The sequence below is a fragment of the Rattus rattus genome, chromosome 4 (assembly GCF_011064425.1).
Source record: "Rattus rattus isolate New Zealand chromosome 4, Rrattus_CSIRO_v1, whole genome shotgun sequence".
Taxonomy (NCBI): domain Eukaryota; kingdom Metazoa; phylum Chordata; class Mammalia; order Rodentia; family Muridae; genus Rattus; species Rattus rattus.
Window position 1 is genome coordinate 90,604,655 of NC_046157.1, and position 14,699 is coordinate 90,619,353.

Below are 14,699 nucleotides of genomic sequence, written 5' to 3' on the forward strand. Positions count from 1 at the left end.
TGATCCTTCTGCCTCCTTCTGGAATTAAAGGTGTGTACCACCACACTGCCATCTATGTCAAAGGTGGCAACACTTCCTAAGGCTGGGAAGTATCAGAACCTGCAGACCTAAGCTTAATTGGCAGGTTCAGGGAAAAAAAGGTGGAAAGAAAAAAAACAAAACAAAACTATTTTTGTGTTTTCTCAGACATTTTCAAGCTTATAAAAACATCAGATTGTAATTTGTAGTTATACTCCTGAGAAAGGTTATAGGTTTACAGAGCAAAACAGAACAAGATCTCCTGTGGCCTGTTTGGATTTAGGATGGATGTAGTTTCGAGCAATGATTTGTGCTGGTTAAGGTGGTTTTGTTGTTGTTATTGTTGTTTTGTTTTTGTTTGTTTGTTTCTTTTTTTCTGAGACAAGGTTTCACTGTGTAACCCTGGCTGTCCTGGAACTCACTCTGTAGACCAGGTTGGATTCCTGAAACTCACTCTGTAGACCGGGCTGGCCTACTGTCACAGAGATCTGTCTGCCTCTGCTTCTCAAGTGCTGGGATGCCAGCACTGCCCATGGTTTCTGATTCTGAGAGAAATGTTAAATAACCCTGGTTGGCCTGTAACTCATAGGGACTTGGCCTACCTGTCCTTTTCCAGGGTTGGGATTACAGACAGAAGACACCATTTTCTTTTGATCTTATTTCGAGGTAGAGTCTCATGCAGTGGCTTCAAAATTAGTAAGCAGTTCTTGATTTTCTTGAAGCTACTTCAGAATCGTTTGGACCACCACACCTGGTTTTAGATAGTGCTGTTGATTGAACCCAGAATTCATGCATCCTACGTAAGCACTCCACCAACTGCAGCACAGCCAGCTCACCCCGTGTCCCAGCGAGCTGTGCTGTATCATGTGTGAGATAGATAATAGTTGGAACGTCTGTCTTAAATGAAGGACCCCAGGGCTAACTGTAACTCTTATTTACTATTCATCTTATTTACTCATCTCCCATGGATGAGGCAGCTTTTTTTTTTCTTTTCTTTTCTTTCTTTTTCTTTTTTTTTTCCGGAGCTGGGGACCGAACCCAGGGCCTTGGGCTTGCTAGGCGCTCTACCACTGAGCTAAATCCCCAACCCCAGAGACAGCTTTTGTCTTATGTTTTTTGTTTGTCTTTGTTTTGAGACAGGATCTCTCAATGCATAGCGCTGTCTTGTCCTGGAATTTACTATGTAGCGCGTGGTGGTCTTGAACTCACAGAGTCCTGCCTCTGCATCTTCGGTGCTGGAATTGAAGGTGTGAGCCACCCGAGTCCAGCCTGTTTTACGTTTTCCAGGACTGGTTTTTGCTACTTAGTCCAAACTGAACTCAAACATGCCTCACCACAGTTATTTTCTTTAAATCTATTTTTTACATTTATATGTAAATTTATTAAATCTACATTTATTATTTTTATCATTATTATTACTATATTGTATGTGTTTTATGGCCTGTACATGTGTGCATGCATGCATGTGTGTGTGTGTGTGTGTGTGTGTGTGTGTGTGTGTGTGTGTGTGTGTGTGTGTGTGTGTGTGTGTGTGTGTGTGTACATTCTGAGCAACTGTGGAGTCAGTTCTCTCTCACCTTTATGTGGGTTCTGGGATAGAACTCATCCATATTTTATCTGCTGAGTCTTGTGGGGAAAGAATAATCTTGGTGTTTTACAAAGGAACAAAGTAAAAATAATTTTTTTTTTTTCGTCAGTCGTGCACTTTATTGTCACTGTCGCCGTCTCAGGCCTTGACTGCGTACTTGCGCAGTGGGTATAGCCGCTCCTTCCGCTGCTGCTTCTTGGTCTTCAGCTTCTCTTCATGCTTGGTGAGCCGGCGGCGCATGGCTCTCGTCTTCTTGGGTCGCAGGTCCAGGGGCTTGTACTTCTTTCCCTTGTAGAATTTCCTGAGGTTTTCCTTTTGAGTCTGATTAATGACAGTGAGGACACGGGCGATGGATTTGCGTACGACTCGTATCTTGGAGAGCTTGGACGCGGCGCCGCCTGTCACTTTGGCCACGCGAAGCTGGGACAGTTCCACCTTCAGATCATCCAGTTGTTTCAACAGCTCCTCCTTCTTCTTGCCGCGCAGGTCCCGAGCCTTAATCTTGGCCATTGCTGCGCTGTTCGCGGATGAGGCTGCCCGGTTCGAGAGAGTAAAAATAATTTTACAAGGCAATTTCTTTTTATAAAATGGGTGTGCCAGAATCCAGATTGGGCTAGTGAGTAGAGTCTGACAAGACAGTGTCTGTCTTTAGTCCTCGTTGTGGGGGTGACTGCATCGCATCCATGTGGTGGGATCTTGACTTAACAATCTGCCTCTTAGCTAACTGGCAAAAAGGGGAAGAGGGAGATTCAGAAAATGGGGGGAACTTACAGTTAATTACTTGGGATAGAAAAGAAAAGTTTCTTACAGTCCCTTATTTTATTTTTAAAGGTGTTGGGCAGCCACGTGTAATGGTTTTATTTTTATTTTTTACCTGTAATCTAAGAACTCAGGGAGTTGAGGCAGAGGGAACTCTTTCTTCAGAGACATCTTGAGGCACAGTGACACAGTCACAGGCCAGCCAGAGTCCTCACCTCAAACAAACAAATGAACAAACAAGGAAGAACCTACAGAAACGAAACAAAACAGTGTTCCCTGATGGCAGCGTTTGACCGGAGGTGATTTGATTTCTCAGTTGATCGCCCTGGGTGAGAAGATGGCCAGGAAAGCCACTTGCTGGTGGATAATGGATACGCAGAGAGTTGAGACTCCTCCAGCTGCTTGGCGGCTCTGGAAAGTCTGTGCTTATATGGAGTCTCTTTCCTGGGCGTCAGTTTACCTCTTCTTATAGACTCCTTTCAAGGTGAAGAGGGTCCCTGCTCCTCTAAACGTTCTGGGGAAGATTTCATCCTTCTAGGTATTCTGCTCTCACCTGACCTACCTGAAGAGGTGTGGCTAAAGGCTTTTCCAAGCTGTGGGTCCCGCACAGGTGATGAACAATCAGTGTTCTTTATTACTGGGATAGGGTGAACATGTGTACAGTCCTGAGAGCCTTAAAGCTGACAAGAGGACAAGACTGTTGGCAGAAGGCTGCAAAGGCTGCCAAGTTGCCAGGAGGGTAAGGAATTGAATGTTTAATTTGGAGGCCCCAGGGCCCTAAACAGTTTCTAGGGCTGCAGAACACACCGTGGTGCGTTTCAGAACAAACAAAACCCAAAGCCCCTCCCCCTTCTGCTCCTCTCATGTTGCCCAGGTTGGCCTTAATATATAGCTGAAGGTGACTTGAACTCCTAATCTCTCTCTCTCTCTCTCTCTCTCTCTCTCTCTCTCTCTCTCTTTATTTATTTGTTATATATAAGTACACTGTAGCTGTCTTCAGACACACCAGAAGAGGGCATCAGATCTCATTATAGATGGTTGTGTGTGAACTCAGGACCTCTGGAAGAGCAGTCGGTGTTCCTAATCTCTCTTATTTTGCCCCCAAAGAGCTGGTATTATAAGATTATTGAAAAGAGAAAAAGGCCAGACATGGTAGCACACACCTTTAATTCCAGCATTTAAGAGGCAGAGACTAGAGACCAGGACTTTTCTGTGAGGTTAAGGCCAGCCTGGTCTATACAAAGAATTCCAGGCCAGTCAGAATTACATAGTGAGACATAGTCTCTAAACAAACAAACAATCAAAATTTTTAAAATTTATTATGCAATACAGTATTGGTGGCACGTGCCTTTAGTCTTAGCACTCAGGAGGCAGAGGCAGGTGAATTTCTTGTGTTTGAGGACAGCCTGGTCTACAGAGCGAGTTCCAGGAATGCCAGTGCTACCCAGAGAATAAAGAAAACAAACAAAACAAAACAAACATAATATTATATTCAAATTACAGGTTAGTTGTCCAAAGATTCTTTTGTGTGTGCTGTTGTGACCCAAACCCAGGGCCTCGTTAATCGTAGGCAAGCACTCTACTACTGAGGTAGTACTTCCTTCCTTTTAAAATATTTTCTCTTTGAGGGCTCAGTGGTTAAGAGCACTGACTGCTCTTCCAGAGATCCTGAGTTCAATTCCCAGCAACCACATGGTGGCTCACAACCATCTGTAGTGGGATCTGATGCCCTCTTCTGGTGTGTCTGAAGACAGCTACAGTGTAATCACATAAATAAAGTAATTACAAATTTTTTCTCTTTTAAAGATTTACTTATTGTATGTATACCACAAGTATGTGATGCTCTCGGAGGCCAGGAGAGAGCATTGAATTCCCTGGAACTGGACTTACAGATGGCTGTGATCTGCCTGACTTGGGTGCTAAGAGCCACTCTCCTTCAATTGATGCCTTGAAACAAGAAGCACTCTTAACTGCTGAGCTAGTCCTACTTTCTCCTTTGCAAAAGGACAGGGTCTCACTGTGAAGTCCATGTGACCTATTGCCTTTTATTATAGTCACACACTATATGACTGAAGGCATAACATTGACACGAGAGTACAACTGCATCTGTCCTCAGAGAAAGCTGGATGATCTTTCCAAGCCCTCAGCAGACGTTGCCTGCTCTGGTCATCCTTGCTATGACTCTATTACCATTACCTGAGATTATCCTCGCTGTTCCTAAATTACCATAAAATGCAATCATTTCAGGGCTGGGATGGGCCTCAATTGTTGGGTTGCTTGCCTACCATGTGCACAAGGCCCAGCACCTCAAGATCATGTAGGCTTTTGCTCATAATCCTAGGACTCAGCAGGAGGAGGAAGTATCAGGAGTTCAAGGTCACCTTTCAGTAGTTTGAGATGGGCCTAGGATACACAAGACCCTATCTCTCTTACACACACAAAGGAACCGTTGGTTTGAACACACTGTGCTTGTGAATGCAGCCAGGTTGTCTCGTGCAGCAGTGTTTTATTGTTTAAGATTTGTTTTATTTTGTGTGTGTTTTTGCTTACACGTATGTGCATAAAGTATGTATGTATTTAGCCTGAACAGGCGATCAGGTCCCCCGGAACTGGAGTTATAGGGATTGTGGACTCCATGTGGATGCTAGGAACCAAATCTGGGTCCTATTCAAGAGCACTGAGTGTTCTGACTGCCGAGCCATGTGTAGCCATCTTTATAACTGCACGTGCTTTGTTTGTTTGCTTGGAGACACGGTTTCTCCTATGTTGCCCTGACTGTCCTAGAACTTGCGATTAGACCAACCTGGCCTCAAACTCATAGACATCCTCCTTCCTCTGCCTCCTGAGGGCTGGGATTAAAGGGCTGAGACACCATCACCCAGCTATAACAACACTTGCTTTTAAGTTAAGAAAACAAAGTTAAATTTGCTATCTGTTTTCCTTTTTTTTTTTTTTTCTGTTTCCTTTTAAAGACTTTTTTATTATATGCACTATAACTGTCCTCAGACACACCAGAAGAGGGCATCAGATCTCATTACAGATGGCTGTGAGCCACCATGTGGTTGCTGGAATTTGAACTCAGGGCCTCTGGAAGAACAGTCAGTGCTCTTAACGACTGAACCAGAATCTCTCCAGCCCCTGTAGCCATTTTCAAAATGAAAATCAATGGATATGGAAAATGTTAGAGAGATGATTTCATTTAGTAAAAACTTAATTTTCATTAGTTGGTCTTTTGAGGTGCGGTTTTCTTACGAAGTCCAAAACTCACTGGGATTCATTATCCTTCTGGCTCAGCCCAATAGATACTGGGATGATAGGTCTGAGTTTAGGCTTCCAGATTGGAATTTGATTTGGGTTTTGAAGAGCAGATGGGAATTTGACACGCGGATGTACTGAGAAGACCTCGTGAGGCAGGGATATGGACGTGAAATCAGTATGTCCAACCACAGCAATGGGGCAGAAAGAGAACGCTGGGAGATAGCTGATAGGTTGGTGGGTAAGAGAGGTGACGTCACAGTCGATGGAACGCCAACTGTAGGTTTCCACCTGTTTGGTGCCGTAGTTCCTTGTTCTTGGTGTTGGTCGTGGTGAGTCCTGAAATGGTAACTGTCATGTGCGGTCCTGCTGCCCCCAACCTGTGGTTCTGGAAGATGACTTGACTAGAGTTGTTACCAGTCGTCCTCCAGAGGCTGTGTAGAACTGGAAGGGTTGAGAAGATGGCAGCTTTCTTGTAGGACATAGAAAACTAGGGGGATGACAGCGCCTCTGTGATGTTGGCCTACTGGCTGCAGAGTCTGGAAAGAGAGCACTCATTTGTACATTCTCCTCAGCTGATGCCAAGCTCCCGGGTGCCACTGTTTCCTCAGGAATGGCGGAGAAGTGGGGATTACTCAACAGTTCTCCCAGCTTTTCCATAACAGAGCGTTAAGCTTGAGCTTCCTGAGTGGAGCCATCTATCTTCTGTAGCCCGCACTGTTTACCAAGGGTGACGGTCAGTTCTGGGCTGACTTACAGCTCTGGCTTTTACTGCTATTACTGGAATTCATTTAACTTTGTGGACCTTTCTTTTTTTTCTTTTCAGTTTAGAGTCTAATTTCACTGGCTTCTACTTTCTTTAATTATATATTTTTAATTTACTTTGTGTGTGCACGTATATTATGTGCCCATGCCACAGCTTGCATGTGGAGGTCAGAGGAAAACCCAGAGCACCACTTTTCCTCTACCATGTGGGGCCCATGGATGGAACTCAGGCACATCAGCAGACACCTTTGCCCACTGAGCCGTGCGGTGCGTGCGATCATGAATCCCCTATGCTTTGAGTTTGGCTCATCTCCGACATCAGTTTTACCTGAGTGACTTTTGTCTTGGCACACAAAGAGGCATCCTCACATCCCCCTTCCCTTCTTGTTTCCTGGACTGGACTGGGATGGGGTGGGAATGGGGTCTTGCACATACTAGGCAAGTGTTTGCCACCGAGCTCTATACTTCAGTTCTTTCCTGTGTTTATTCCTGCATCGTATTCTCAAACTTCCTTCTCAAATCCCAACATCTCAGAAGCTTTTAACCCCTCTCCCCTGCTGATCTAGAATAAGAGGAGGGCATAGTATTATCCTTTTCGTTCATTTGCTATACTCACCAATAGATGGAAATCGTGTATGTATACATGTATGTATTCTGTATGTTTGTTATATATAATCTAAATAAATATATATATATATATATATTTTGCTGTGTGGAGGGTGGAACGCAAGGCATCTAGAAGGGTAAGGAACTGCTCTCCTCCTGAACTACACCCCTAGATATCAAAAGTTGAAAAACCATTTCATACCCATGTTCTAAGTCCCACAAAGCAGGGGCTTGGCCCTATTCCTCATAGCATAAAGACATACATCCTAGGCACTCAAAAAACAGCTCTTGCGTAAAACGATAATTTTATATTCAGAGGCTTTGTGAGACTGGAAGAAAGAAAGCACCTTTTGGGTTGTGTGTGTTCAAGATAGGGTTTTTCTGTATAATAGCTCTGGCTCTCCTAGGACATCGACAGAGATCACGAGGTGTACATGAGGTGGCTTACACCTGTAATCCTGACAACCCAGAACTGAGTCAGGGGATTGCACCAAGTTTGAGGCCAATCTGGGCTACATAGTGAGGTCCAGGCCATTCTAGATTGCAGAGTGAGATTCTTATCTCGAGACAAAAGAAAGAGAAATTGAGGCTCTACAAGGCTTTGTAGCTCTGGGTCCAAAGCAAAAGACCTGGCAGCTGGGGCTGAGGCACCTCCTAGTGTGCTCTCTTTGCTCCCGGCTGGCTTTTCTTTCTGTTCAAATAGGGTTCCATGGTTTAGTGGAAGCGGCTTCTTCAATGCTGGCATCACAGACCAATGCCATCCAACCAGCTTTTTGCTGTTGGTTGTTACTGAGAACAGGGTCTTTGGCCTCAAATTCACTTTTTCTGCTCTGACATCTGGCCACAGGGCAAGGTCAATAACAAACAATGCTTTACTTACTTATTCCCTGGATTTCTGCTACAGGATCCGGCAAAAAGAGGACGGACTTCGTTTTCATTCTTCTCGGCACAAGTGTTTTATGTTTCTACTAGGCGAGGTGCCACAGCCCTGGAATCCAATCTAGGCTGAGGCAGAAGGATCTTAGGTTTGAGACAAGCCTAGGCTTCAAAAGAGAGTTTATGTCAAAAAACCAAAACCAACAGCAACCAAAAAGTTAAATTTCTTCAAATACTGTGTCCTTGTCGGTATATTAGAACCATATTTTATTAAAGACATCATAACTGTTTTGAAAGGCATGATGGTACATTCCTTTAATCCCAGCACTCAGAGACAGTGGCAGAATCTCCCAGGATCTCTGAGGGTTCCAGGTCAGCCAGAAGTACATAGACAAAGCCAATTTCAAAAAGTCAACCAAACAACCAACCGAAATAAACCTAAAAGCAATACAAAAATCGGCTTTCCCGAAAGTTTAAAAGTCTATCGTGTTAACAATAGGAACGACATCCGTTATGTAGAGAGCTGCATTGCATAGCTCTTGTTTGTATGTTTTTTGTGTACACTGCTCTTTGAAAGTGGCAATGGGTTATCTTTTCTGCCTTTCTCCTCCCCCTTCATTTTTTGAGGCAAGATCACATGTGACTCTAGGGATGCCTCAGACTTTCTATGAAGGCAGTGTTGAGTTAGAACTTCTGATCCTCCTGCCTCCACATCTGTGAGTTCTGGCATTGGAGACATAGACACAGCTTTATCCTCTCTAAATCATGAAGATATTGATGGTGGGGAAAAGTGAACCATGCCCTTGGAATGACTATCACCCAATCTCTGTAGGAGGCATAGACTTATCTCTTTGGTTGCCTCAGGGTTGGGTCAGGGTACTAAATTCCATGTTGACCATGGTCCCAATCCCCCTTAGTTAGTTATGTGCCTTTCTGTAGCCATTTGGGACGCCCTCACCCCCTTGCAAGACATGTCTCAGATCAAGGAAAGTCAGTGACTGTTTTCGTGATGGATGGTGGCAGTGCTAATTTGCATCTGCTGTAACAAGCTGGTGTCGAAATGGGCTGGCAGAATGCCAAGGAAGCCAAGGTCAGCACACTTCGAAATAACAAATGAGTCATGCAACCCCGGATTGCACGTCCCTGCAGGAATGACTACCTGACTCTTCTTGCATCAGAACAGTGCCCTGGCCCAGCATTGCTGCATGTGCAAGAGGAGGGGAAAGCCACAGGGGCCCCTTGCTAGAGACACAATAAGGAAGGAAGAGAAAAATTAATGTGGAAAATCAAACTTAAAGTCACTTCAGAAAGAACCATCGTGAGTTGTAGAAGACAAGGTTGTGACAAGTGAACAAAGTGAGGAGACCCAAAGCCTCCGGGCGGTTAGACCGCAGACATGGGTTCAAATTCCCACACAGCACTTTCCCTCTGTGCCCTCAGGAGGCTTCTCACCGTCCCCAGACTTGCGCTTCATAGCTGTGCATTGTAGATAGTGACAGCGTTTTCATTCAGTCAACGTTGTTACTCAGCCTGCCAGGCATTGATGTAGACACCGTGGGGGCGTAGTGACAGATGGGCCCTTATTCTTGTAGAGCTTGCTTTCTGGTAGCAGAAGCAGATGGTAAAAGAGAAAAGAACAGAACGTGGTAAGTGCCACACAGAAGGAAAACAGAGAAGTTAATGATTTTGCCTGGGGAATCCCTTCCTGTCGTACCCAGCAGGGATTGTGCAGAGAAACTTTTTTGTGTTCAGTGAGGCGTGAGTACGTTGGGGATTGAACCTAGGGCCTTTAACATTCTAAACAAACCCTAATCCAAGCCTGAGACAGGATGCTACTTGGGTAGCTCATCCTTGAACTTGTGGCAATCCTCCTGCCTCAGCCTTGCAAGTGCCTGGCTTACAAGTGTGCTTCATCCAGGCAAGAACATTCTGGAGTCGCCTTTCCTCCTGCTCTTTTCCTTCCAGCTCACCCCAGCCCTAGAAGCTGCTTCCAAACTGACTCTGAGTTTTGTCCTTTGGTGCTGTAGGCCTCATCACTCCAGCTGCTCCGCTGAGAGGAGAATGGGGTCACAGAATGAATTTAAGGCCAGCCTGGGCACAATTTAGATCTGGTTTCAAAGAAAAACAGTAAACAGAGAGCCGGAGATGTACCTTAAGAGGTGAAATGACCCTGGGTTCCATATTTAGTCCTGCCACCATCACCAGAAAATGGTATTACACAGTACACTTTCACTTTAATCCAGCAGTGTTTTTGAGATTCAAACATGCAGTTGCGTTCCTCAGTAGTCACTTTCTTTTTGGGGGGAGGGGGCAAATTGAGACAGGGTCTCTTGTAACCTAGAACTCCTGGCCCTGCTGCCTTCACCCGTTGAATGATGCTCTAAGGGTCATATGCCACCCCACCGATTTCTGTGTCCCTGAACTTTAAGGAGGAGGTGCCATAAGATACTTTCACGTGCCAGAGCTGAGTTCTGGTATTGGTTTTGGCCCCTTGCTCTTTGCCAGCTACATAAACTCAGGCCAGCCACACCCTTCTCTATCATTGAATTATTCATTTGACCTTCCTATGAGTTATTTAGAAAAGAAGATGATTTAGACCATAGTTATCTCAAAAAGAATTAAATGTTCTCCCTGGTGGTTAAGCAAGATTAGAAAAACAACTATTTTATTTATATGGGTGTTTTGCTTGCGTGTATGTGTACATCGTATGCATGCCTAGTGATCATGGAGGGTGAAAGAGAGTATCAGACCTTTTAAAGATTTATTTATTAATCTTAATAATTAACAATTAAATTAATTGATTAATTAATTAGTGTAAGTACACTGTAGCTGTCTTCAGACACACCAGAAGAGAACATCAGATCTCATTACAGAAGGTTATGAGCCACCATGTGGTTGCTGGGAATTGAACTCATGACCTCTGGAAGAGCAGTCAGTGCTCTTAACCACTGAGCCATCTCTCCAGCTGATTTACTTTTTTAAATCCTCTCACTGTGCTGGGCATGGTAGTTTATGCCTTTAATCCCCCAAATTGGAAGGTGTCAGACTGATCTCTGTGAGATCAAGGACAGCCTGGTTTATATAGCCAATTCTAGGCCAGCCAGGGTTATATAGTGAGACCCTGTCTCAGAAGAAAATCACTTTTACTAATGAACTCAACAAAAACATCACACATCTGGATCATGGTAGCTACTGCTACACCTGCCGAGTCTCAAACTCGGTGAATCTTGGTGACCTTCTACATAGGCTTAAGCTTTTACTATCAATTATATCATCATAGATTTTACCACAAGGGAAAAAGGTAAAAAGAAGGAAGGAAGAGAGGGGGAGGAGGGAGGGAGGGAGGGAGGAGGGAGAGAGAGAGAGAGAGAGAGAGAGAGAGAGAAGGAAAGAAGGAAGGAAGGAAGGAAGGAAGGAAGGAAGGAAGGAAGAAACTCCCGACAGAGTCGAAATTAGAAAACCTTTGCTTTTTCCCTTCTTCCACCACTCGTCCTTCTGTTTATGTCCCATCCATTCTCACTGTCTGATGGTGGCTTCTATTAGTTTTTCTTCTTTTCTTAAATTAATCCAAGATTTTTGAATAGAGCAAGATTTTTATCATTCTTTTTTAGTGAAATTTTACTTTTTGTGTTTGTCAGAGGAAAGGGTTGAGGGTAGGGGGTATGTGGGGAGAAGGGAGGAAGCATCCTTTCAACCATGATGGCGTGAAGGAGTCCTCAGCAACAAAACTGCAGAAGGTGTAAGACTCAGAGGGTGGTGGGCGAGGCACTGAGTCAAAATGTCACCGAGCCTTAGAGGTTGGAAAAGGGTCACAGGACTCAGGGCTAGGGCGGTTGAAAAGGGGCTGTTGATGCTGAAGACACTCTGCCACGGAGCTCTAGGTGGAAAGCCAGTGTAGGCTGTCGGGAATGTGGGCTGCATGATCTGTTTCACAGGTTGGGCTGGTTATGTGGCTTTCAAGAGACTGTCAGCTTCTAAGTAACCACAGGGGCGGCTCGAATGCTCATCCCATTGCCCTGGTGCCTAAACAGCAGGTGGAGGAGGGAGATAGCCTGTCAGTCTGTCTGCATAGACTCTGTCTATATAGCTTATAAAGAGCTTTTATATAATACGGCTTAGCTATACAGTGACTGGTAGTGATCGGGTGCTAGCCTGCCAGTTAGGTGAGTTGTTCACAGACTTGAAAACTCTTCAGCTTCAGCATCTCCACAGATAAAGGCCAAGTATGTGCATGAACTGAAAAATCCTATTGAAAACTGGCACGTTTGGAATTAGTTTCCGTTCAGGTCCCCAAGGCAGGAGGATCGCTGGGTTATACGGTGAGTTCTAGGCCAGACTGGGATATAATGTGTGACTCTGTGTCCCCCCAAAAAAAAAAAAAAAAAAAAAGGAATTGAGAGGCTGAGACTGGAGAAATCACAGGTCTGAGGCTAGGTCTGGGCTACATAGTGAGAAGCTGTGTGTGTGTGTGTGTGTGTGTGTGTGTGTGTGTGTGTGTGTGTGTGCTGGAGGGGGGGCATTGTCTCTAATTCTGTCTCCAGCATACTAGCCACAGCTACAAGAACACATGTTCCTGATTATGACAGCCATGTCATATCCAGTGTTTCACACCCCCTTCTCCATCTTCTGACTCGACACCATCATCCCACCATCTCTGCCATGTTCTCTGAGCCTTGGAGAAGGGAGATGCCTGATTTTGGACTGAACACCCAACGGTTATATACCCAGACTGCTTTTGACCAGTTATCAGATTCTGCATTAACCGACATCTTCTGCAAAAAGAAGTTTCTCTGACCCTGGCTGAGAACAGCACTAATTCGTGGGTACAAACGTAATATTCGGGATGCAATTTGGCTTCATAGCCACTTAGGGAAGCATCAGTAGCATCGATCTCTCCTAGGTTCTGCCACTGTTACAGCAAGGAAGGGACTGGGCTTGTAGCTCATTCCTGCAGTTGAGTAGCTGGGAGGCTTGGCCAAGAGGAGCAGCACAAATGTGAAGCCAGCTTGAGCTACAGCGACACCCTGTCTCACTATCAAAAGGAAAAGAAACGGTGGGAGAAGAGAAGGAAGAGATGGCTTTCTGGGCTTAACTGGCTGGCAAGCTTGAGGCCCGGGCCTAGTACCCAGGGAGGACAGAGTTGGATGAGTGAGATCACCGTGCTCCATGTATGGATACAATTGTCAGCAGATTTTTTTTTTTTAAAGATTTATTTATTTATTATATATAAGTACACTGTAGCTGTCTTCATACGCACCAGAACAAGGCATTAAATCCCGTTATAGGTGGTTGTGAGCCACCATGTGGTTGCTGGGATTTGAACTCAGGACCTCTGGGAGAGCAGTCAGTGCTCTAACCACTGAGCCATCCCTCCAGCCCCCATGTCAACAGATTTTTTTAAAAAATCTGTGGCTTGAAATTTTCTACATGGGAGTCAGTGACACAGTGAAAAGGCTTGACTCGAAAAGAGAGGACCTCAAAGTTGTCCACCTACTTCCACATTGTGGCATGTCTTATTTTATCCCCGCCCCCCAATTCCCCCCTCTCCCTTCCCTCCCCTCTGTAGTTGTTTCTGTTGCCCTTGCTGTCTTGAAATTTGCTAGGTCCACCAGACTGGCTTTGAACTCACAGAGATCCTCCCATTTCTGCCTCTTGTGTGCTAGGAGTAAAGGCATGTGCTTACAAGCTGGGCACTACACAAAGTTAAAAAGCCTTCACATGGCAAAAAAAGAGAAGTGATTCTTCCTAGGAAATTGTGTTGGTGGTACTTTGGGTTAAACTCAAGATTCCATCTAAGTTAGACACGCTTTCTACCTCTGGGCCATAACCACAGAATAGAGATTTTTTTTTTTTAAAGTTTTTAAATATTTTTGAGTGTTTGAGTGTTTTGCCTTCATGAGTATATATGTACCACATGTGTACTTAATGTCTGTGGAGGTCAGAGAGGACTTCACCTGAAGTTACAGACGGCTGTGAGAGCTACCGTGTGAGCGCTGGGAACCATCTTTGGATCTGCTGGAAGACCAGCAAGTGCTTAGAGCCTCTGAACCATCTCTTCGGAACCAGAGAACTTTTAAAAATGTAGAATCTTAGCATGGTATGATAGCTTATTCCTGGAATCCCAACACTTGGGAGATTGAGACTTGAAGAGGAAAGGATTTATTTAATCTTACAGTTTGCAATTCATCATCTAGGAAAGTCAGGGCAGGAACCCAGAGGCACGAACTGGTGCAGCCAGAGGTCATGGAAGAATGTTGCTTATTAGAGGCTGCCCATGATTTGCTCAGTCTACCTTCTTATAACCACAGGACCACCTGACCAGAGTTGGCCCTACCCAAAGGGCTCTCCCCATCAATCATTAACTAAGAAACTGCGCTACAAACTTGCCTACAGGCTAGTTTTTTTTTTCTTTTCTTTTTTTTTTTCTTTTTTTTCCGGAGCTGGGGACCGAACCCAGGGCCTTGCGCTTGCTAGGCAAGTGCTCTACCGCTGAGCTAAATCCCCAACCCCTACAGGTTAGTTTTATGCAGACATTTTTTCCAATTGAAATTCTGGAACTGTAGCCAGTGTCATGATGACAAAGAGACTAACCAGGACAAGGGCTGTGACTTCTAATGTAGCCTGGACTACAGAATGTTACTTCCAGAAAGCTACCATCATGGCCACTTTAAGTTTCAGTAACATCAAGAAACTTATATTCGGAGCTGGAGCGATGGCTCAATAAGAGAACTGGCTGCTTGTAGAGGACCTAAGTTCAGTTCCCAGCACATGTGAGGCCACTCATAACTACCTGTAACTCTAGTTCTGGAGGATCCGATTTCTTCTTTTGGGT

The 14,699-nt window shown here is 44.7% G+C and overlaps 2 protein-coding genes across 2 annotated transcripts in view; one reads left to right on the forward strand and one right to left on the reverse strand.

The window, feature by feature from the left end:
• Positions 1 to 14,699, forward strand: part of Kat2b (lysine acetyltransferase 2B) — a 105,459-nt gene that overhangs the window by 11,351 nt on the left and 79,409 nt on the right. The gene's annotated exons all lie outside the window — the stretch shown is intronic.
• LOC116899227 (60S ribosomal protein L35) lies at positions 1,710 to 2,151 on the reverse strand. Its single transcript, XM_032900828.1, has one exon. It carries the CDS (start codon positions 2,114 to 2,116, stop codon positions 1,745 to 1,747), a length of 372 nt encoding a protein of 123 aa, XP_032756719.1. The 5' UTR covers positions 2,117 to 2,151; the 3' UTR covers positions 1,710 to 1,744.

Excerpts from the sequence above, each read along its gene's own strand:
- LOC116899227 (XM_032900828.1), bottom strand. The coding sequence starts at position 2,116 with ATGGCCAAGATTAAGGCTCGGGACCTGCGCGGCAAGAAGAAGGAGGAG.